Genomic DNA, 25,244 nt, shown 5'->3' on the forward strand with positions numbered 1-25,244 from the left:
CCAAATATGCAAAAAATTGAAAGCATTAGCAAATTTAAAAAATGTTTCAGGCACAAAAATTAATAAAACACTTTACTAAACTACTTCATTTTGAAGATTCAATTTCAATTTGAAAAGAGTTATAACAGGATGGAAAAAAAAGCAATGTTGAGACTAATAAATTGTAATTTTTACATATCATAAACATATATTACTTCCAACACAACACCTTAGAACATTTACAAAGGGCTATATCCACTGTAAAACTATTTATTAATGAAGCCTTTCACAGCACACAGAAATAATGCAGTTCCTTACATGATAAGTACTTAATTTGAATCAGCAATGTAAACAAATATACTTATTTACCCTGGCCCACGAGTAGTCCATGGGAACTGTTGGTGGAGGCACTTCTGGTTCTGGCACAATGTCTCCAATCTGCACAAGGGACTCGTACACTTCTTGGATTACATCTCCCAAGGTATCAAATGACTGAGGTACATTTGCTCCAGCTTCTTGCAAGGCCTTATTTTTAGCTACAGCTGTCTCTCTGTCTGAGTTGGCACATGAGCCCGCATGTCCAAACTGAACCTCCGATGTGAACATTGCTGAAAATGATTTTTATTACTTAATATATACACTCAACATTACTAGCATTAACAAAAAAGACTTACCAACACATGCACATCAAGAAATATATAATGTTTTTGACCTTGTTATTAAAAAAAATACAGGACTCATCAAAGGAGTACAGGAAGAATCAGCCATGGCTTTTTTAAAGAAATTAACCCAGCATTTTCCTGGAGTGATTTTCGTAACCCATTGAAAACTAAAACCAAGGGTGACCGAACTGTGTACAAGCACATAAATCCACTCACACATGTATGCATGTAAAAAACACAAACACTTTCTTTCTTAATGTCTGATGTTTTAATTATTTCACATGTTATTTCCATTGCTAATCCAGCTAGCTTTTAACAATACCATACAAAACAAGATGAAGATAGGAACAGCAAAATTTTAGACAGCATTTGAACAACTATGCTTATAAGAGGATCACAATCAACTACCTTTCCAGTTTGTTTGTATAAGTTGCTGTGTTTTACAATGAGAGATTGGAGATCCTCTGCTTTCACTAGAGTGGTACTGTGGTACTGTGGTTAGTAGTTATCAAGGAAATCTCAACAGGTGGTAGCAGTGTAGTAGCGCAGAGCACGAAGAGAAAGAGAAAGTAGGGAGGTATGTGCACATCGAGTAGCTATGAATTTACATTTCCTAAATTATAATGTAGTAGGCCATGCTTACTCAGTCAATGTGCGATGAATGATTTCTATCCAACAGCTATCCAATAATTCCATTACCACTGTTGTACGGATATAAAACTGTTTTATGTTAAATGCCCTTCAGGTGGAAAATAATTACTAGCCAATGCACACTACCTCCAGTGGGGCAATAGGTAAAAAAAAAATCATTCTTCCCAAATAATTACATGTTTCGAGTCACAGACTCACTATTTTAATGTTTCCTGGGTTCCATACAGCTGGTTCTACACTCAGTCTCAATTCGTACATGGCTTTTTGCCTAGCCTCCTTCCTGGTACCGTGTTTTATCGCATAATCGTCGCACATTTTATATTAAAATCATGTTGGAAAAGTAGGGGTGCGACGTTTATGCAAAAAAAAAATTTTTGTTACGTAAAGATATTCATAAAAACAAAACCCATTATGGAAAGTACATTTATTTAAGTAGTGGAGTATAGAAGAGCACGACAAATAATTTAAATTAATAAGTTATGCATCAAAAACCTTTCTTCAACTTTAAATAGAAAAACAAAATCTGTGACCTGAATGCGAGCCTGAACGAACGCATAACTATCACCGCAGTACACACTTACCACATAAGAGTGCAGGACATCAAATGCAGTTAACTCAGTACTCGACAGAGAGAGCGCGCTGCATGCAATCGGCGAGATATCGATATTTGACTACGTGTGTGCGCTCTATACGGGAAGAAACGTAACCAAACATGAATGATGCCAACTAGCGCTGGCTACATTTTTGTAATTGGTACTCCGTGGCAACGCAAACGAAAAGATAGAGGTTATATGTTTAAAAACGTCTTTAAACAAAAATTTACACATTAGACAACTTCGTATTTCCGTTAAATAAATAAGTAAGTGGTAATGTCCCAATTAATATTAGATGTATACTTTAAAATACATTGTTTTATACGGAAAAAATACCTTCACAAAGCGCTCGGAATCTAATAGCGGGACCATAAACATCATGCGACATATACGCAAGAGGTTTTTTTTAGCCAAATTTTGACGCCCTAAAATATAGGTGCGACGATTATGTGCGTACGACGATTATGTGATAAAAGAGAGTAAGTCAGTCGACCCTGTAGATGTGGTGTGCGGAATCTACATGCTTTAATTATGGGTGCACAAGTTTGGCCATATACAAGCAAATGTTGAACATTTGCTGTGGGTGAACAATGCCTCTATGACTTTTTTCTTAGGAGTAATGCAGATTATTTAAGTCAACAATTGCTAGTACATTCTGCACATGTATGTGCATTAACACAAAATTCTTACCTCTCCCTAGGGAACCAATTTTATGAAGGAAAAAAAAACATATCTCAGTTACTAGTGTTACTACACAGTGTTATGAAATTCATGGAAAATAGTTTACATTACATGTTAATAATAATATAACCAAAAAAAGGAAAAAATAACTTTATTGAGAACATGAAACTAATAATTACCTGCACATGTTCCAATGCACCAACCAACTAATGGTTTCGTGATATGTTTATTCTGCAAAGCTTGACAAACTTCATACTCTTCAACTCCACCTACTTCACCCAATAAAACAATCATTTTCACCTACAAAAGAAGAACACAAATTATATCAGTATCCAAATCAAAGAAACCATGGTACTTTGTTACTTACAACAAGACTTATATTTTTATTAAAATTAATAAACTGATTCATGGTCAGTTTTCAGATAGTTGGAATGCTTGATAAATGGTATCATTAACTCTGTTATAAGAATAACTTGCTTTATAGAGAGAAGTATAAATAAAAAAATGTTTTACATATGCAAATACATATGTGATGAGAAATGAAGATCATTAGAAGAATGTACAATGACAGCAAATACCCACAATATAAGAAGGAAAAAACAGGCTAAGAGAGGGAAAATAGCAGGGAAGGAAAAAGGGTGAAAGGATACGGGGCAAAAGGAAATGGGAAGGACAAGAATAAGAATTAAAGTATGGAGGAGGATAAGGATAGAGGAACAGATAAAAGCAAACAAAGTTGAGGAGAAAATAAGATGGCCCAAAGAAATGAGAGATGGGAGAATGAATTAGGATGAAAGAAAAGAAAAGAATATGAGATAGAAGGAAAATGTATGAGAAAAAAATTATGAGGGGAAAAAATGGACTGAGAAAAGCAAAAGGATGAGAAAGGGGGAAAAAAAGTACAAGCAAAGGACAAATTAAAAAACTGATAGGAAAGGGAAAGAAATAGTAAAAGGGAAAGGAAACAGGGTTAAAATAGGAGAAAGAAAAGTGTGTAAGGAGGGAAATGTAAAATGGTGACAAAAAAGGAAAATAATTAATAAATGAATTAGAGATTAACATCTCACCAAAATCGGCACTCATTGCAATGGCAACAAGTTTACCCCTTACGAAAAACCCAAGTTAGGCCACACCCAGAATTGAACCCCGATCTCTTAGATAGGAAGTGAGTGATTTAACCACTCAACTACTGTGGCCCCTTTGAAAAATTCCTGGTAATGGCAACCAGTAATCTGGCTGCACTATCAACAACACTTAACTAATAATGCAACTCCTATCACATCTCTTCCAGAAAGCATGACACTGGCATCTCATTTATAATCATCTTTCTAGCATATTTTGTCCTCTAAGTCACTATAATAATTTGTCCATGGTATGTTACTCTAAACTTGCCACAAAATAGTGAATATTTAAAATACACTTGCCTCGGAGTCAACTTGGTACCTCATGATGTGATCCATGAAGGTTGTACCCGGATAACGATCACCACCAATAGCAACACCTTCCAAGACGCCATTTGTTGCCTTTGATATGATATTATTCAGTTCATTTGACATACCACCAGATCTTGACACATATGCTACACTGAAAACGAAAAGAAACAAATAGTTATTTGACTGAGGTTTACCAACTTCTTACAAAATTTTAAAGCTTTAAGATTATGACTAGAGACCTGCAAAATTCATGGATTCAATGACCTCCAGGATAGACTCTACTACACTCTACACACTTGGTCAAATGCCACCTGTTCATTGGCTGCTGACTTGTGAGTCGTCTCGACCGAGTGTCTGTGATTCGACACTTCTTTGAGCGAGGGTCTTTAATTGGCCCTCATTACTCTAGATTAACAGTGAAGCAATTGCAAAAGCAGCGCTAAGGTATAATTATTTGAATTGTAGCATATCACGAAATGAATCCGCGAATTTTGCAGGTCTCTAATTATGACACAAATACATATTAAATCTAGCCTTCAGTAGACATTGGTGACACATCAATTTAAGCAGCTTGGAATGTTGTCCTGGCTTGACAGATTGCATAAGTACTATACAGTTTATTTTTTTATATTATTATTACTTCTCATCAATGAGGTCATGCAATTCAGAGAATTGGTGGAGAAATTGGCCATGGTCTATAGCACAGAACCATCCCAGCATTTTCCTGAAGTGACTTCAGGAAACCTAGGAAAACAAAACCAGGATGGATGGATTGGGATTCGAACTTAGGTCCTCCCGAGTGTGAGTCCTTTACCCATTGTGCAACCTCACTGGTTTCAGCAAATCAGACACAGGTGGTGAAAAATTTTTCTGCGTAGTATTAATTATTGTACCATTTTTATTTGGCTCGAGTAAATAGGCAATGAAGGAAGCACATAGCTACTGTGGAAAGGGTAAGCAATATTTTTTGTTGATACATTTCAATATTATTAAATAATTGTGTTGCAATTAATGTTACACAAGCGGCATGGCACAAATGATATAGCAATTGGAGCGGCTTTTCCTATGTGCACGATCAGGTTAGTACAGCTACTTTAAAAATACTGAAAAATATTTTGAATAGTTAGCTATATTAAAATTACATACAATAGTAATAGGTGAGGTTAAAATAGCTACTTATAACTTCATGTGTCACACTATTCTTAATGTAGCTATCCCAACCTAACATATTGTTCTCACGATTTCACTTTTTTTTTCACATACCTAATTTAACCACTCATTAAAATGGTGAATTACCTATAAAATATCACAGCACCCTCTTAGACGACTCAAAAACATGTCATGAAATAAAAAAAATAATTTTGAATTTATAATGGCTTCTCCTCAGGTTTATCTCCCTAAACTTTACAGACCTCCTGGCTACAAATGTTTTTTAAGAAACCAGTCGATTAAAAGAAAATTGCCATTTGCAGCATAATACAGCAAAATTTGCATTAAAATATACATTTCTCAGAATTATTTTACATTTTTCTCAACAAAAAAAAGCTATCTTCTAAAGTATTTTTTTATGTCATTAAATGGACATGTAAAAATCATAAGCATAAAATATGACCTTACTAAAACAAAAAAAGTAAGAAAACATCAAACTCAGTATTATTTTCCTTTCCTTCTGCCATTTTCTGGTTATAAACTAGTGTCCTAACTTCATAAGCATTTGCAAACAACACGTTAATTTTTTTTTAAAATGGCATTAAACTACATATGAAATATGTAATAATTTTTGTTGTTGAAAAAAAAATACTTACCTAGATAGAGGTTAGGCATCTACTATTTTAGAAGAAAGTCAAAGGTATGAAGATACATGATTTAAAATCTTCATGTTTGTGGCAAACATATATACTATTGATTGATGCTGCAGTAAAAAAAAAAGTAAATTCGAGACTTTAAAAGTTTTCTAATTTTTGTCCTCTGTATTACAAATCTCTGATGTACAGCAGGACATTACACAATGACATCTTTTTCAGTGTTTAGAAACGTAAATAGTAAAAAAAACCTTTTACTTTTTTAGGCAGTGGAATTATGTAAAATTAATCATACTTAAAGAAAACAAAGCAAATATAAGTATGAGAATACATTGGGAAGTGTTTGCAAAATAATGGTACATGATTTTATGCTCATTGCACATGTCAAATATGTAATGAATAATAAAAAGATTGTTGAGCGTTAGATACTCGCTTCACTCGGCTCGAGTTTTTAAGTCTCAACTTATACCCTCAGTGTAGTAGTTGTGTTGACACTAATGCAGAGATTTTTAAATGCAACCCTTATGGGTTGATAAATGATATGCCATTATGTAAGTGAATGTAAACAAATCTGAACAGAATATGTTTAGCATTGCAACTTGTTGCAACTACTGCAAATAATTAAGAAATTATTCATCCTAAAGTAAAAACCAGTAAAATATGCCAAGCATATTATAGAATCTTAAACTATATTGTGAAATAAAGTTATGGAGATAATTAAATCATGCTTTGGGATGGGGGGAAGGGAGGTGGGTGTGCTCACACAGATGGTGAGTTGAGAAATGTAAATTTTGCTATAAGTATTGCACAAAATATTACATTATACATTATATACACAAGTAGGCATCACCATTTTATTAAATAATTAAGGAATGTGCATAAATTCTGACCCCTCCCACTAAAGGGGACTCCTGGTCTCCTGGCTGTGCATTTATATATATATATATATATATATATATATATATATATATATATATATATATATATATATAAAATTTTATAGCTTTTTTTTAATAAACAGTTTTGTTTGGATGCTTGGTAAATTTTTTTTTTTTTTTTTTTTTTCAAAATCTAGGCTATAATTTGTGCAAACCAGACCCCCTATTTTTTATGCTCAAAGTGTCCTGCCTTTTTTTTTTTAACACTCTTTCCAATTGTGGCATTGCAGGTCACTTTTTCTTAACATTTCTTAATTATTTTAAGATGTAATGTTTTTCAGTAATGCTGTTAATCAGCTGATTACATAGTTTACAAACTGTTAAATTTAAGTTCATATATTTGTGTGATTAACTAACTGCTGTAATTATTATGGGTGGCGTTTATTCAACATAAAATATATAATATAATTCCATCTCACACTAGATTGTAACCCATGAATTCAAATACCTAGGTAAATCATATGCAAGTGCGATGATGATAACTGACAGATCTTTCAAAAGTGCTCAACTAACTGGAATCAAACTATGTAAATATTTTTACAGTAAATAAAGTCCAAAGACCAGCTTGCTCAGTCGTTAAGAAACTATACATCAGTAAATCTTCGCAGGCTAGTAAAAATGTATTTTTCTTTACCTCCTCAAAGGAAGACTGTGCAAGCCGGCCTGAACAAAACTTTTATTCCCCACAAGACTGATGCGAAGTCACGCGATCTCAAACGGCACACTCCCAATCTATTAACTAATTTTTTAGTATGTACAAAGATAGTGTTCTGATTCTTATTTTATATGAATTATATGGTAATATGGAGATTTTTACATTTAGTATCAGTTGGTTATGTTTCTAGAACATGGGACAGTATTTTCAATTAGGGGAAAAAAGGCAGATGCACAACGGTCAAGTGATAGACAATATTTATCGCATCCTGTGTTAGAAAGAGTCAGACAAATTCACTAGAACCATGAAATAGCTCTCTGGATGAGGAATCACATAATAGCAATTGTAAGAAAAACCTTTGTAAGCAATTGAAAAATGGCTTTTTCAGGGAAGTTACCATTTTGTACTTTTTTGTTTGTATGCTTTTTGTACTATGCTTTGTAAGGCTAGCCATTATTCGGAAGTTGCCATGTGAGGTCACGTTTGCCTGTGGCTCACAAATATTTATAATCAATGTGATTTGATAAGATTGGCATGCCTGTAGTCTGGTCCACGCTGTTTTCAACCTTGTTTTGGACAGTTTTAAATTAGAAGATTCAACCACAGGTGGCAGCAAAGGCGTATTGGAGCCTTTTTTGTAATAATTTGTGGTCATGCCGAGAGGACAATGGTCTTTCTGCCATTCATATCATTAGTTTTCAAGCAATTGCAGGACATTTTCGAGGAAAAAAAAAGAATCCGTACTTTGAATAATTTTGTCATTTTCTTGATCTCAAACTAATTCTTTCTATGCCAAGCAATGAGTTGTCATGAGCTGTGTTAATTGTGTGTAATTGTGAAGAGGGAGACAAATTTTTGGTAAAGTGAAATAAATCTACAACATTCTACTATAAACTCTTTTGTTTATAAAAGAACTTCCTCTAAATTCACAAGAAATCAAATTTGCTTCTTTTATATTCACGAATTGTCTTAACCTGTGACTTTCAGTAATTTGCCATTTTCCAATTGCTTTATGTGTGTGCAATTACAACCACAGCTAGCCGGAGAGGTCTGGATTGTCACGCAATCTGTTGCAGACTGCAAGAGAATAATATAGGGAAGACTGATCAAAGAAAGTGCAATATGTCTCACATGACAAAAGAAATTGACGCAGTTTGAAAAAATATGGGATAGAAGGCCAGTAAATAGTTTAATGTACCGAAAACCACACTTATGAGGTTGTTTTACATTAAGTATTTAACACCTGAGGAAGCAGCAAAAACAAAGACAGGCCTAATTTTTTGGGTAAAGATATTAAGAGCTAGCTCAGTACTATCTTGCAATGGAGGCATCTTTCTTAGGATTACTCGTGCTGACTTATGAAGGCAAACCTTATAACTGGCAGCGAGAAAAAACAATGCACATCACTTCAAGGATGAAATTGAGTTTTTCTTTTCCCAAACTGTCACAAAACCAAACTGTCTGAAAGGAAGCCTACCGGACATCTTACATCTGGGGCCCTGGATTCAGCAAAAAAAAATACACAACAATTCGATAATCTCCTTGAAGATGTTTACAAAAAAGGTAAATTCACTTCTTACAGAATTTACATTGTCGATGAGAGTGGTATTTATAACGTACAATCAAAAGTACCAAAAAATAATTGGCCTTCAGGTTAAAAAACAGGTAGCTGCTTTAAAGTCACGAGAATGTGGGGCTATTCTAACATTTGTTGATTGCATGAACTCAGCTGGTTCTTTTGTGCTTTCGTCAGAAATTTTTCAAAGGAAAAATATGTATGTACAATTTTTACAGTGCACCCTTCAGGTAGGAGCCAAACCAACTTTCACACAGTGGTTTTAAAATTTACAGAGTATTCCAGTTCTACAAAGGAAAAACCAATGCTGTTAGTCTTAGATGGTCAATATAGCTAAACAGAAATACTGAATTAATCAACTTAACAGAAAAAAATGTTACAATTGCTTTACTACCACCTCCTCACAACCCCTAGAGAAGACTTTCATAGATCCTCTCAAAGTCTCTATACCAAGGAAATCTGGCAGTGGTTTAAGACAACAATGCTCTCAGTGCTTTTGATGTAATGGAGCTGTTCATCTAAGCCTACATTAAATGCCAAACTGCTTAAATAGCAATTAACGGATTTGAAGTAACAAGCATCTACCCCTTGAACGAACACCAATTCTCAGACACTGAATACACTGTACACTGCCCGCAGGATAACTTGATGCTTGGGTGACGTCACGAACGTTAAGAAAGCAAGCTGGCGTAGTATACACAAACCAAAAACATTGAGTATATTATAGGTTAATAAAATCACATTAAAAAAAAACTGAGAAATTCCAAGTTCTTCGATTGAAAAAAAATAGTAGTGTACACAACCAAAAAATATTAACTTACAGTCTATTATTGATTAATAATAATAAAGTCACCAATTTACTCGCTCTTCTCAAGAATTCCAATTCCTTCCATTTCATCTTCGGTAGAGTTCGAATCTTCACTGCTACTGTCTACACCGCCAAGTGTAATTATTATTTTGTCGATTTCAATGTCAAAACGAACATCCTGGCTGTAATACTCCTTCTCTAATTTTTCAACATGATTACAAAATGGAACCCAATCTTCTTTTCCCATGCTCTCAAATTGTTCTTCGCAAAGTCTTTTCACATCATCTATTTTGAAGGACACATTTTTTGATGCAACAATACCCTTAACTTTACCCCATATACCTTCAATGGGATTCAAGTCGGGATGGTAGGGTGGAAGTTGGAGCGGTGTGTGACCGAAACTTTCAAGAATCTGGTCGACGGAATACACTATGTGCCGTGGCTTATTTATCTTAATAAGTTCGTACAATGTTGGCTTCAGCATGTCTTCAGTAAATGAAATTTTGTTTTCTCGCAGCCATTTTTTCATATCATCTTTTGTTGACGAAGATGTTGGCGGTTTGTTTACGCGGACATTGTGATAGGGTGCATTATCCAATACCACGACGCTGTTTGTTGGCATGTTTGGTACTAGTTTTTCCCTAATCCACTTCTCATAATTGGCCTGGTTCATTTGGTTGTGGTAGTCACCAGTAGCTTGATGTGATTTCCACATAACGAGGGCATTTGGCACGAATCCATCTTTACCGCCAGCATGTATCATAATAAGGCGTTGCCCTTTCGCTACTGGCCGAAGGACACCGTTTAATGTTTCATCTGCCCAGCTTTTTTGTTGCACATGCGAGGATAACACATACGATTCATCTACATAGATTATATTCCTGTTTTCATTTCTGAAATGCATAATGCTCTGTATATAATTAATTCTTTTCTGCCTGATATCATGCTTTTCGATAAGAACGAGGCGGTGAGATTTCGTTTTACGCCACTGGAAGCCTAACCTTTTCAGAATTTTACGAAGGGTGCTATCGCAACCTTGAAACCCTATCTCCATCTTCAACTTCTCCCTAAGCTTTGGCACTGTTGGCGCACATTTTTCTGAGATATAAAAGTTATAAATTATCCTACGAACTACTCCTTCGTCAAACCCATCCAGTTCGTATTTTGAAGACTTTTTTCTTTTCTTGTTAGGCGTCTCAAACAATCCTTCACCATCTTCGTTAATGTGTTGACCTTCTTTCTTTATACGTTGTACAGTAGCACGAGAAACTCCCGTTGCTTGCGTCGTGCGCAGTTGCACACGTTCAAGAGGATTAGATAACGACATCACACCATTCCGAGCTTCATTTTCCATAAAATTTAACACATTAAACACTACCTCTCGCGCCTGCGAATGAAGTTTTTTCTGTTTAATTTTAGATAACGTAAGAGGCATTTTTATATTCAGCACGTGGGGTAAAAAACGTTGCGAGAGAACACTTTACAAACAATTACTAGTATTTTATACATTACAACAAAGAACCACTACTGCAAACTTGTTGATAGCTTACGTTTAATACGTTTCAGTTTACTATTCTCTCTTTAGCTATAAACATGAAACACGTCACGATAGCACGTAGCGGACAGGTCAATGTTTTCATTCAGGGTGGTATGCGAAGTGAAAGTCTCGGAATACGTTCTCTGCGCATGCGCGCTGGGCCTCCCTCCCCTATATTCTCCTACCCGCCCCTCCCAGGCAAGGCTACCATAACGGTCACTCAGGCATCATCTTATTCTGCGGGCAGTGTAGAGGCCAACATAGAGCAAGACTGATCTTTTTGTGAATCTGTGTTAAAAAAAAAGATAGCAGAAAATTATATGAGCCTCTCAGGCAACAGAGAAGAATGAGAAGAGAATGAACAAGTTATTTAGCTGGAGTTTTAACCAAATCCACCATCAACATCTTTAGCAGCTTAGGGTGAGCCTCTGTCAACAGTTTTACATAAAAAACAGTTTAAAATTCTCAAGGTACTACGACTTCTAAAACCAGCCTGTTTGACACCAGAGTTCCAAACATTTATAAGAGTACCTCAAAAAGGGGACGAAAGGCCTGCAGTTCTATTCTCATTACATCTACATCTTATGAAGCCAAACTGATGGAAGCTACAAAGCAACCAGGAAATCATTGTCATGGACGCAGGAGCAACCGTAGCAGAGGGTATGGGTCAGCACCTACAACAGAGCCTTCGGACTTTAAGAAGGGGAAAGAGCTAGTGAAAAAGCTTCTCAGTTTTGAAAGAGAAGTCAAAGAGTCTAGCAGAGATGATGGTGATAGCATGTCCTCTGGTGCATCAGATTTAGACATTCCTCCACGAGTGATATTCCGCAGACAATAATGAGTGGTATGTGTTTCCAGATGGGGCAAGTTTTTGGATAACACAAGAGGGGTATGTTTGGTCATCTGCGTAATGTGTTAACTGTGGAACCATGTCAATTGTGCAGGGGCTGAAAAAAAAAGTCATATTTGCGACTTATGTTGCAAACCTAAGTAAACAACTCAAAAATAAATTTTAAAAGTAATTAACTGTTATAATCTAATTATTAACATACTAGTTTATGTATTAAAAATAATTTATGTATTACAAGTGTACTTTGAAATTCTATAATGTTTTCTCTGATTTAATCCATTTTATTATATATATAATATACTATATATACAAGGCTTCTGCGAATACTTTTTTTCTCCATTCAAATCAAATATTAAATTATTCACGAATAACGAATATTTTCCGAAATAAGTTCAAAAATTGAGCAAAAAAAAATTTTGCTAAGAAGTCCAAGAAAAATTGATGCCAAAAACAGTAAAATGAAAGAGAGATAGATACGTAATGAAATAATCTCATATAGTTAAATGGAACCATAATAGATTGGTGTAATATCCCAGAAAATTAAATACTTGGCAGTGCATTTTCTCACCCAATACAAATACAGTATTTTAGTAATTTTAATCATTACCAGAGATGATTTGTTATAAACAAAAAAAATTTAAACTTGTATGTACTATATTGCAGAAAACAAATCCAAATATAAATAAATTTTGTTGGCTTAATCAGGGTGTCTACCAGATCTAGTAAATTAAATTCCCTGATTTTTCCAGGTTTTCCAGGTTTTCTTTAACACAATTACGACATTCCAAGAAACTGAAAAAAATTGCATAATATTACATTGACGGGTTTCAAAGTATTTCAACTTAATAAATTAGTAAAAAAAATACCTTCTTCCAAACGTGGCCAAAGTGACTCAATTGATGGCAAATAAAACATGCTGCTACAAATATTTCACACACTTCCTTTTGCAAAAAAAAATTAGTAAAAGGAAGCTCCCATCAATTTCGCAATGACTCAACTTTTGCGTCTATTGCACTTACTTCAGAACGAGCCAAATCCAATATTCGAGCCTTCTTCAACTGCAATGCCTTGATCTCCTCTTCAACTCTTCTTTTTTCTGCCTTCTTCTTGTCTGTAGCTTCCTTTTCTTTTTGTTTTGTTTGCAGGGCTTCCTTACGCCTACAACTAGCATTTCTTACATACTGCTCTACACCTCCAGAATGTTGAACAAAGTCATACATCTGTCTTTGTGCGATCAGTATTTCTTCCTGCAAGTTTTCAGTCAGCTGATTAGAATTCACTGAAAATCCTCTTTCCAATGATGCATTTCCATGGGAAAGTACAAACACCATCCTCACAAACTTTAGAAGGCCTGTTTTGGAAGCTACTGTATATGCCTTAAGAATGAGCATCCACAAGTGATCAAGGCGCCCGTCTTCTCGAGAAAAAGACGAGAACAGTACTGCAGAATCTTGCAAGGAACATTCCAACTGATATGATCACTCAATGTTATCAGCTTCTTGTCCTCATAGCCACCTGTTTTGAAGACAACATTCTAAACTGTACTTCACACGCTGTTTCCTCACACCCGAATTTAAAGCCACAGACGGACATAAGCAGGAAATTCCCTTGGTAAGATTGTACTTCAGGGGACTTTTGTCTTGAAGTTTTTTTACCATAACCTTTAGACAAGTCCTATCATTTTTCTGTAACAGGACAGACTTTTCTGGTACTTTCTCTTTCTTGATGGCATGGTGTACTGCATAACCCAACTTGATATTGTTAGCAGTCAATAGATTTTCCTGGTTATCTACATCCAATCGAGATACATTGCGTTTCTCCGTAAAGCTCTTCAGTACTTCTGGTTTCAAAATTTTCCTGCCAAAGCTAATAAAACCAGTGAATCATAGAGAAAAGGTGCCATGGGTGCTTCACTTTGGAACATTGTGAGAAACAATTCCAGCTCTGATGCCAAAAAATGGAAGAATGTCAATTTTACTTTTAGAAGATTATCTTCAAGAGCACATTTCACTACACTGAAAGAGAGAGATGAAATAGAAACTTCACTAACAAATTTCTTTAGGTGGGGTAACGTTTTCATGGCACGCTCAGCAACTGCAGTATTCCATCTGATTGCACAAAATTTGTTGGGAAAAAGCTCTGATCCAGTTATTCTAATGTAATCTGCCCTCCTTGCAGATATGTGCTTAAACAAATAGTAACTGTGCCTCAAAAAACTAAAAACGTCCCATTGTGTAACAGAAATTCCAGTTTTGAAAGCACCATGGACCGTATGAAGCCCACAGCTACCAATTTCTAGCAACGATAGTGAATCTTCACCAAAAGTGTCTGTGATATGTATTTTCAATGCTAACAAAAATGTCCAGTTTACGTTGAGGGCATCCATAAATACTTAAAATTAAATGCACCTATCGGTATAATCTGAACGTGGGAAGCACATGCTGCAGCACGTCATGTCAGCAGGATAACAGACCATCTTGAACCAGTTTGTATCACATGATTTGATGCCACTTCCGAATCCGATGGTAAATAAAAGAATTTTGACGTGGGAACTGTTCGTTATTTGCCATTCAAAAATAAAAATGGGAGGGGATTCACATGATGCCACGTCAATGCAAGCTGATCAATAAACAAAAAACGTATTTCCAACTACAACCTACCAAACAAAAATTCCCTGATTTTTTTAAAAAATTCCCTGATTTTTCCCTGATTACAAAATTCCCTGATATTTCAGGTTTTCCAGGTTTTCCAGGGTCAGTAGACACCCTGCTTAATGCATATTAAATTTCTTACACAACATTTTTATAAATGAGTCCCACTTGATGTGCATTAAAATAACAATGAAAATATATTCACCAAAACATGAACTACACACACTATCAGTACAAATAATTTTGAAGATAGTTACAAATTAGGATAGCAATAGAATTATTTGTCTGATACACAATTATAAACTTTAAATAAAACAATCCAAAACATCTTCATACTAGTCCCACTGAGAACTAAGAAGCTATTACTTATCAGAATTATTTTAAATTATCATGAAGGAAAGTAAGTTCATCTACATGGCAAGGCAAGAGTATCTCTCTTTGACAGATGATTATGTTCCCAGCTGTATGATTTGAAAGAACCCTCTCACTTGCTACCTGTGTTGAAGGCATAGCAAGATAATTGGCTGCAACTTTAGCAATTGTAAGTAAAGGTGGTGGTTTTTCCTTCACCATTCATGTGGATTGCAATGTCATGCTATACATGGTCCTGTAAGATATGCATTTATTGCTCCTGTTTTGTAGTCGTACACATCTGCATGTGTATCAAGCTTCACAGGAAGTTTGTCTAGAGCATCCCATCATGATTCATTCCGTTCTTCTGCTTGAAGATATTTGTCTTAACTTCTACATTTACAATTAAAATTTTCCCGGATTTCTTTCTTCAATAGGCACCCTGAATGTATAGTTCTGCTTCATTGTCAAATAATGCAGCATCGTATCTAGGATCAAAAATGGTCTACAGATAATTTAAATCATCCATTTTGAATACTGGAAACCTACTACATAGTCCTTCAAAAGGTTTCTCACAAAACAGGCCCCTGTGCTGTGTTCACTAATATTTCTCTTGAGATAATTTTCTGTTGCTACTCTGGCAATGAATCATAGGTATCACCATTGACGCTGTTGGGTAATGTAATGTGTTAAAGCCTTAGCATCAGAGATTGCAAGCTGTAACGTGTGGGCAAAACAAAATCTGTGATTGTAATTTGTCCCGTTAATGTCAGTTTTATGTTGGTGGCCTTGTCTATAATGATGAATATTTGTATAGAACTTGGTTCAGTAGGTGCTGATAAGCACTAGCTTCTACTCGTGTTAGCAACACTCGTTGGAGATTCTCTCCTGTGTGAGATTCATGCACAACGTTTCCCAGAGTAATTTCCTTGTATTCAAATTATGTAGATAATAGCAGGTCAGTGACATATAACCATCACCTGCTCTTGATGTCCAGTGTATGAGAGCAACACACACAGAGTTATGCTCTGATGCTGCCTCAATTACATCATGTTTGAGTATCAACTGAAACTTTTGTCTTTCAGATTGATACAGTTCAGGAATAATACTCTGCGAGAATGTATTCACTGGTATTTGATAACTTGGTTTCAAGTAATTGTCTAACTCAACAAAACCTTTTTCTTCTACAAATCTGTATGGGAGATGGCACATTGCAATCATTTTGGCAATTTTTGTATTTATTATTTTTGCTTCTTTACCTTGTAGTGATAATTTCATAAAGAACTGTACCATATGTTGCTTGCCTGCATTTGATGTTGATAGGGTGGTTGCAGACATTGTGTCTGACTGTTTCAAAAACTCCTGGTACTGGGTGAAGTGGTGATGGGAAAAATGGTTTTTCAGAGTTGTGGTTGCCCCTAAAACCAATTTTTTTAAACTGTGTTTTAGTAATTTAGGTGGGCCTGAAATAGTTTGAACATTCTTAGGCCTTATTTTTTGTATAATAAAACACAATAAAGATAAGAATTAATTAAATAAGGGCTTTCTGTAGAATCTCATCCTGCCCATAGCACAGGCTTATAAAAATGCATTAATTCATTAGATTTTATGTGAGCCGAACGAGTTAAGTTTTACTTGACTAGGACTTTAAATTTCTTAAATATGCATATTACTAATGGAATAAACTTAAATAAATCATAACTGGAGGTTAAGATAAAGTGTACTAACTTGTTAGTGATTTTAGTTTCTGTATACAACGCAAACCGTTTTTTTGAAACATTGCCACAACAAACTACGCTTTCTCTTTGATATTTAAATTTGGTAATAATTATAACACTTTAGGCCATTTAATTCAAAACTCTTTCGATGATAACGATATATATAACTGTGAAAACGTGTGCGATGAGGCTGAGTGCCAAGATATTGTTCATATGTGACGAGGCCAGAGATATTATTAGTCGATACATTATCGAGAGATTGCTAGTTGAAATGTAACTGCTCATGAATGAAAACTTCTGACTTGTGTTCATACAAATAACCAACATGCAATTTGAGGACAGATAAAGTTATAAGTTAGCTGTTGGTTTACCATGAAACACAGTCCTTAGCGAGTGTTTCAGTGTAAATATTTATATAGTCATACTTTTAAATATTATAAATTCTTGAAATGTATTTCAAATATTGTCAGTTATGTAATGACATAAAAAAATGTTAGAGGTAAAATAATGTTAATTTTTACTTTTTATTACACTAAAGGCCAGGATTTATGATGCGATGTTATGGACAGTTGTGACAGCTAACAAAACTGAACTTCCGTAGGATATTGCATCTATCGGTAACTAATAATTGAAAAAATTGATTGAATATACAATTATTCAATACAAATTAAAAAATTTTAAGTACTCGCAGACTTCTCATATATATGTGTGTGTCATTTTGGTTTTTTGTACTAGGGGCCTGGTTTAGGAAAACAGATTTAAAATTTCCAAATGGTAAAAAAAAACTTTTCTCTCATACCTAGTATTTTACTGTAAGTGAAATATAAATAGTAAAAAACATTATGAAGTATACATAACATACCTTAAAAGTATGTACATAGCATGCTTTAAAAGTATACATAAGAAGCTTTAAACAGATCAATTTTTAAAATAAAAAATCCATGGGGTTACAGATTTGGGCACTATCCTGAATATATAATACATCCACTATCATGCCTTATCTTAAGAACTGTCCACATTAGAGAATGTAAAAGCTTGGTTTCAGCTGCCTAAATTGTGGAACAGACCAGCCATTTAAATAATCCAAGCAGTGATTGATGTGAGATGAGATGGGTAGGGAACAACATGGGAATACAAGGGTTCAAGAAACATGAATAATTTAAAAAATCCACTAGTTCATGGCAACTTCTACCAAAATTCCCTGAGATGTACCTTGGAAACCAGCCTAAAAAAGTGACTGGGCACACTGCACCAATGTAGCCCTAACTTTAATAATAGGAGTGAAATTACTGGATGTCCATAAAAGAAATGTCACAGTTTCAATGTTATATGACAGCTTAATTTAGACTATTTGCAACAAATCATTTACATCATTTACATCAAACTGAATGTAAACTAACCTAGTTTTTCTTACAAATATTCAATATGTGCACCTTTAGTTATACGGCACACATCCAACATAAAGTCCAATTCTTCCCACACTTTGGTTAACAAGTCCGGAGTAATGGAAGCAAAAGCCTCTTCAATTCTGTGTCAACTGTGGCAACTGAAGTACAAGACTTGCTTTCCGAACAGATTTCTTAGGACTATGCAAATAACATGCTCTGACACTGTCAATACTGACACTGCCTATACCATCTGCAGATGTTTTTGCCACATGGAGGATTACAATGAAACTTTAAACGAAAGGCACGTGGTACTGAAATTACAGATTCACTCTTAGCAAATTGCAGAACAAAAAATGCTTTATGCTCAGGAGAAGCCATTTTGCATAGGTGGTGCTGCAAGTGAGACAACAACAATTCAGTACTTGCGCATGTGCTTATCTAAAACTGTTTGAGTTACTCTTTATTTGTGACCTTGAACCAAAACTCTACAATGCTTTCATTTGATACTATTAGAATTTATAACTAGGACATTCTTTTATGGACATACTGTACATTAGTATTGGCAGGTCAAATCTCGTAAAATTAAAAATGGAAAATAATTAACCAAGCAAACTCTTGCTGAAACAAGAGTAAAATTTCAAGTGGTAACAGCACATACCTGCCAGGACGATACAGTTTCGAGTGCAATATGTTGTCCATCATTCCCCCAGTGTTTCCAATTTTGAAACAACCTGGTTTGATTCCACCTACTGTAGCTGGACCAATGATTTTAACTTTCTTTGTTTCGGCAAGAAGAATAAGCTTCCGAGTCATATTCTCTGGAATTCCCTCGGCAATAATTGCAATTGTACGTATCTGAAATAAAATTTAACACTTATTATGTCTTAAACAGATATTAGACTAACATAAATAGAAAAATATTTAGTTACACGAGAAATTTATTTTATTTATTTTTTATTTATTTATTTGTATTTGTGACATGCCCACCGACAGCTGAAACACTTTTATGGTGGGCACGGAAAAAAAAAAACTAAAATACAAAATACAGAAAAACACAAAAAAAAAAAAAAAAGCTTATAACAACACAGAAACACAAATACATAAACAAGACAAACAAAGATATATAGAAATAAGAACAATAACAACTAGGTCATTAACAAAAATAAAAAACAAATACAAACATAATTAATACAGGTAAAATCAAATTATTAAATGTTACGAGATATTGAAGGAAAAATAATATAGCTATGACAGACATAAATCAGAATATATATAATTAAACACTGTTGGAATTCAAATATATATTATTGTAATTTGTTATAAGTCTATAAATAATATCATTATTAGTAATAAGAGTACACAGAGTAGAGCGTAAGCGGGAATTGAATTGAGGAATTCTTAAGGCAGTATTTTCAAGAAGATAAGGGCATCTGAATTTATGAATGTAACAGTTATGAACAAAAAGAGCATCAAGATAGGCCCTACGGTCTACCAGAGGTGTCCAGATGGGGCGTGGGAGATTCCTTGTAATAATTAAATCTATAACTTTATTTTGAATACTTTCAATTTTTTCAGTATCTGTTAAGTTGATACCATTCCAGATAACAGAGCCATATTCTAATTTTGATCTTATAAGTGCCATGTAAAGAGAGATAAGTGAGTCTGAGTTGGTTGCATAAGAAGTAATAAATTTTATAAGCGCTAGAGTTCTTCGTGCATAGGAATATAAGTAATCTACATGTTTATGGAAATATAGTTTTGAATCAAGGATGATACCGAGCTCCTTTGTGTAGTGGGCTTGAGAGATGATAGAATTCGCTAATTTGTATGAATATTTAATCGGATGGTATTTCCTAGTGAACGATATAACCTTGGTTTTATCTTTGTTGAGTTTGACCAAGTTTCTTAGACACCAATTATTAACTTTAATAATATCTTCTTGTAATAATTCACAATCCTCTAAGGAATAAATAATTTTATAAATTTTTAGGTCATCAGCAAAAAGAATTCCAGTAGAGTAGCAAAGTACTTGTGTAATGTCATTAATAAATATATTAAAGAGAAGAGGTGAAAGAGTACCTCCCTGGGGAACACCAGAACACACATTATACTGAGAAGATCTATGATTGTTGATCGATACAAAAAAACTTCTGTTGGATAGGTAGCTTGAGAACCAATTGATATAGTTTCCACAGAGACCAAAATGGGATAATTTAATAAGAAGTAAGGAATGGTTTACAGTATCAAAGGCTTTGGCCAAGTCGAAGTAACAGGCATCGGCCTGACCCCTATTTGTAACTATATTATATACAGGATTAAGAAAGGTAAGAAGATTAGTGGTAGTAGACATACCAGACCTGAAACCATGTTGATTATTGGTGAGAGTATTACTAAGTTGAAAATTTAAAAATTTAGCTATAATTTTTTCAAAAATTTTGGAGAACCCATTAAGTAATGATATTGGCCTGTAGTTTGAGACGTCTAATTTTGAACCATTTTTATGAATAGGAATCATTTTTGCTATTTTCCAATTATTGGGAAATATATTCGTTTTCAGACTGGTGTTAAAAATGTGATAAAGTAGGGGTACTAAAAGATGGGCACAGCCTTTAAGAATAAAATTGGGAATGCCATCAGGACCAGTGGATTTAGTTGATTTTAAGTCCTTAATTGCCCAAAGTATTAGACTTTCAGAAATTTTAGGCACAGCTATAGTCTCAACAGACATGACCGATGTAGTTATTGGGGGAGAAGTATTTGGGGTTACATATACACTAGAGAAATACTGAGCAAACACATTCGTTACCACATTCGGATCATTTGATATATCCCCATTTACTTTAAGAGAAAGTTGTTCATAATAACCATCTTTCATTATTTTAACATATCTCCAGAAACTTTTAGGGTTCTTCTTGATATTGTTGTTTGTCGATTGAGTCCAGTGGATTTTGTCGCGTTTAATTAGAGATTTCACAGATTTTCTAAAATGAGAGAACTTTGCATAGTAGAATAGATTATTATTTCTTTTGTACAACTTGTGGAAATGTTTTTTAGATTTAAGAGCACTTATTAATTCGTTGGAAAACCAAAGGGGATATTTAGATTTTTTTTTTAATAGAAAGAGGTATATAAGTATCAATTTTTTCAGAAATACAAGTTGTTAGTTGATCCACGAGATCATTAACATCAGTAGAACTATAAAAGTATGACCAGTCACAGTCATTGATAGAGTTGTAAAGACCAAGATAATTCCCTTTTTTGTAATTTCTGAACACAGAAGAGGGATTAATATTATTATGACATGTTTCTAACATGATGTTAATATTTAAAGCGGGATGGAATATATCTTCTTTGATAAGGATATCAGCAGAATGTGATACCAAACAATGAGGAAGATTAGAAAGACACAGATCTAAGAGATTTATAGCTGGTTGGGTACAATTAAATTGTGATAAACCAAGACTGGATGTGCTTTAGATTTGACATGTGAGTGTATAATGTTATCAGGATTAGAATTAGACCATTCAATGCCAGGCACATTAAAATCACCAAGAATCAATATATCATCACAACAGACTAGCAGTTTATCTTCCAAGGCTTCAAAATAATTCCGGTAAATATTAGGTGTGATATCTGGAGGTAAGTAGATAGTACCAAGTATTAATGATTTCGTAGGCGTTAGTTTTATTTTTAACCAGACAGCTTCGATGCCGGGGAAAACGTAATCATACAAAGGATGCACTGATAAGAATTTATGCTTATTGATGGCAGATAAGACACCTCCGCCTCTATTCTTCATTGTCAGTTGTGAGTTTCTATCGTCTCTAAAAACTAAATAACGGTCTGTAAAATAGTGAGAGTTGATATTATTTTTGTTAAACCATGTTTCTGTTAAACAAATAATATCAAAATGTGAACTAATTAGGTTTTCCTGAAATTCAATAGATTTGGTTCGTAAACCTCTCACATTTTGATACGCAACTGAATATTCTTCAAGAAACTGTTTCACAGGTGGAGATTAAGATGCTCCTCCAGGCACCAAGATTGAAGTAGATGTGGATGCGGAAATAGAAGTAGAGGTGGATGTGGAAGTGGATGCACTAGGCCTGATGATGGGTTCTTCAGATGCAGAGTTGTTGTTTAGAATTTGATCATGATGTAGTTTGCCGTAGAAGGGGCTTAACAAGCAGCCGTTAGGCCAAAATACAATGTTATTTATTCTAGAAAAGTCCTCTTCCAGCACGGAGATGTGGAAAGATGCGTAGGAGTTGAATTTAGTTTTGAGTTTAGTTACTTTAACTTGGGATAAGTTCAGTTCATTAGATATGTAATCAATGATGTCTTGTTCTTGCACGGTCGGATCAAACCTAGTTATAAAAAGTGCCTTCGTTTTTTTATAAATAGGTTTGGGAATCATTTTTAACGAGGATATATTTCTAATGCCCACTTTCATGGGTGTTTTTTTCATGACCAGTTCACGCTTCATTTCCGGATGGCTTGTTGACTTGGCTTTACGTGTGTGCTGTACCAGCGTAAAACCATCTGTGTCGTTACATTTGTTATTTTCCTTTGTGCTGTCGCGCTGAGTGGAATGTAGGTCAGAGGACAGGCTGCTATTACCGGCGCGGTTCTGTGGAATCGCGCGGTCAGCTGGCTTGGCGATGAAAGGCTTCTTGAGGGCCTGGCTGTATGAAGATTCAGGATGAATGTCGGAGAATAGTTTTTCTTTAATATTAATTAGTCCCTGCCTGATTTCTGCTGTTTCCGCTCTGGAATCCATAAGCAGGGTTTTCAGTATACAGTTCTCATTTTTTAACTCTTCGATTTTTACACATACCGTATTCATTATTTTGAGCAGATCTTCCATGTTCACCGTGTTCCTGTTGATACTTTCAGAAGTGAGGGAGTCATTCGATTGTAGTTCCAGAGTGAACACAGGTTTTACCGGTGTTTTTTTAGAAGGTGACCGAAACATGGTCGCACAGACGTCACTGTCTAGTACTGATGTAGATACATCGTTACTTGATAGATCAAAACCCGCGAATTCCGATTGGTCTAGTATTGAGGAATTAATGATTAATGATCCTGAGCACTAAATAAAAAAGTTTAACACGCAGTTAATCGCTTCAAAACATCGAAACCAAGGAGCGCGCCCGAAACACGTCCGCTCAGTCTGAACGCTCGTCCGCAACTTATGATATGATATTGAGTAACCTATATTCCAAAAGTAAAAATGTTTCACAAATTTAGTCTTATTTATTACACATAAACTAAGTGACCAAGATACAATAAAATTTACGGACAGATCCAAAAATAATATGCAGAGATATAAGATACATACATGGATACAAGTAAATTAATTGTATTGTAATTTAATAATGGCTTCAATACTAATGTATTTTTTTGTAAAAATATCAAAAAAGTTTTTTAAATATTACAAATTATTGTAATAACAAAAAAAAGTATAAATGATTTCTTGTTTAATTCATCATTTGCTACAATTTATTCTTCAGAAAAATTATTACAAACCATAGTTCGCAAAATATTAATCAAATTGATATTTTTTTCTTTAAACGAACTTCTATGCTTGATATTGAATGGTAAAATCTGACCATGACATAGTTTTATATTAATTACAGTGTTTTATCGCATAATTGATGCACATTTTATACTAAAATCAAGTTTGAAAAGTAGAGGTGCAACGTTCATGCGGGGAAAAATTTTTTTTTGTTAGGTAAAGTTAACCATAAAAACAAAAACCATTTATGGGAAGTACATTTATTTAAAAGTGGAGTATACAAGAGCATGCTGAACAATTTAAATTAATAACTCACGCAACAAAAACCTTCCTTCAACTTTAAATAGAAAAACAAAATGTGAATGTGAATGTGAGCCTGAACTAACGCATAACTATCATCGTAGTACACACTTACCACGAAAGAGTGTGGGATATCAAATGTAGTTAACTTGGCACTTAACAGAGAGCGCGCATTGCATGAAATCGGTGAGAAATCGATATTCGACTGTGTGCGCGCTCTATACGGGAAGCAAACATAACCAAAAATGAATGATGCCAACTAGTGCTGGCTACAATTTTATAAGCGGTACACCATGGTGACGCAGACGAACAGATAAAGGTTATAACGTTTAAAAACGTCTTTAAAAGAAAATTTACACATCAGACAACTTCGTATTTCCGTTAATTAAATAAGTAAGAGATAATTTCCAAATAAATATTAGATTTATACTTTAAAATACATTGTTTTATACGGAAAAGATACCTACACAAAGTGCTCGGAATCTAATAGAGGGACCAAAAACATCATGCAACGTTTACGCGAGAGGTTGTTTTATCCAAATTTTGATGCCCTTAAATATTGGTGCGACGATTATGCGATAAAAGAGGGCAATTGGTTTAAGGAACACACACTTGCAATCTCTTCAAGGAGTGTTGGTGTGCATGTGACAATTGTAAATAAATAAATAACTCTAAGTTATAAAAGGAACAACAGTACCTGCATTTTATATAGAACCAATAACATAACAATGCAATTAAATTTGGGAGTGAATTAGGGTTAAGAATATCAAATTTTTTAATGATCTGAATCCATACTTGAATCCTTATCTAAGAGAACCAAATCTCAAATAAGAACACAAATATCAAAAAAAAAAAGCTATAAATGATTATCATTTGTTATGAAATGGATCACAAGCAATAAAAATAACACATGGTTCACTATTACTTTTTTTTTGTGCTGAAAATCTCTTGGATCATTAGTAGAGCCACGATTATATGGTAATGCGCGATAAAACGAAATAACACCGAAAACCACTTGAAAACACGAAATAAAACGAAATTGTGCGAAATCCGCGATATGCCATGAAAGTTCGTCTATCCTGATTATTTAAGCTTTTTTTTTTTTCCATTCTGTAAGGACAATTCACTACCTTCAGCACAATCAAATATTTCT

At 34.4% G+C, this 25,244-nt stretch overlaps 1 protein-coding gene across 5 annotated transcripts in view; it reads right to left on the reverse strand.

Annotated features, from left to right (window-relative positions):
* LOC134529309 (ATP-citrate synthase) overlaps positions 1-25,244 on the reverse strand; it is a 247,610-nt gene that overhangs the window by 88,357 nt on the left and 134,009 nt on the right. For all 5 annotated transcript variants that reach the window (XM_063363226.1, XM_063363224.1, XM_063363225.1 and 2 more), the window contains exons 12-15: positions 18,932-19,128; positions 3,991-4,150; positions 2,746-2,866; positions 349-587 (exon numbers count right to left, since the gene is read on the reverse strand). In XM_063363226.1, coding sequence (XP_063219296.1) covers positions 349-587; positions 2,746-2,866; positions 3,991-4,150; positions 18,932-19,128 — 717 coding nt within the window. The remainder of the gene's footprint in view (positions 1-348; positions 588-2,745; positions 2,867-3,990; positions 4,151-18,931; positions 19,129-25,244) is intronic.

This window comes from Bacillus rossius, chromosome 2 (assembly GCF_032445375.1).
Source record: "Bacillus rossius redtenbacheri isolate Brsri chromosome 2, Brsri_v3, whole genome shotgun sequence".
Lineage (NCBI taxonomy): Eukaryota > Metazoa > Arthropoda > Insecta > Phasmatodea > Bacillidae > Bacillus > Bacillus rossius.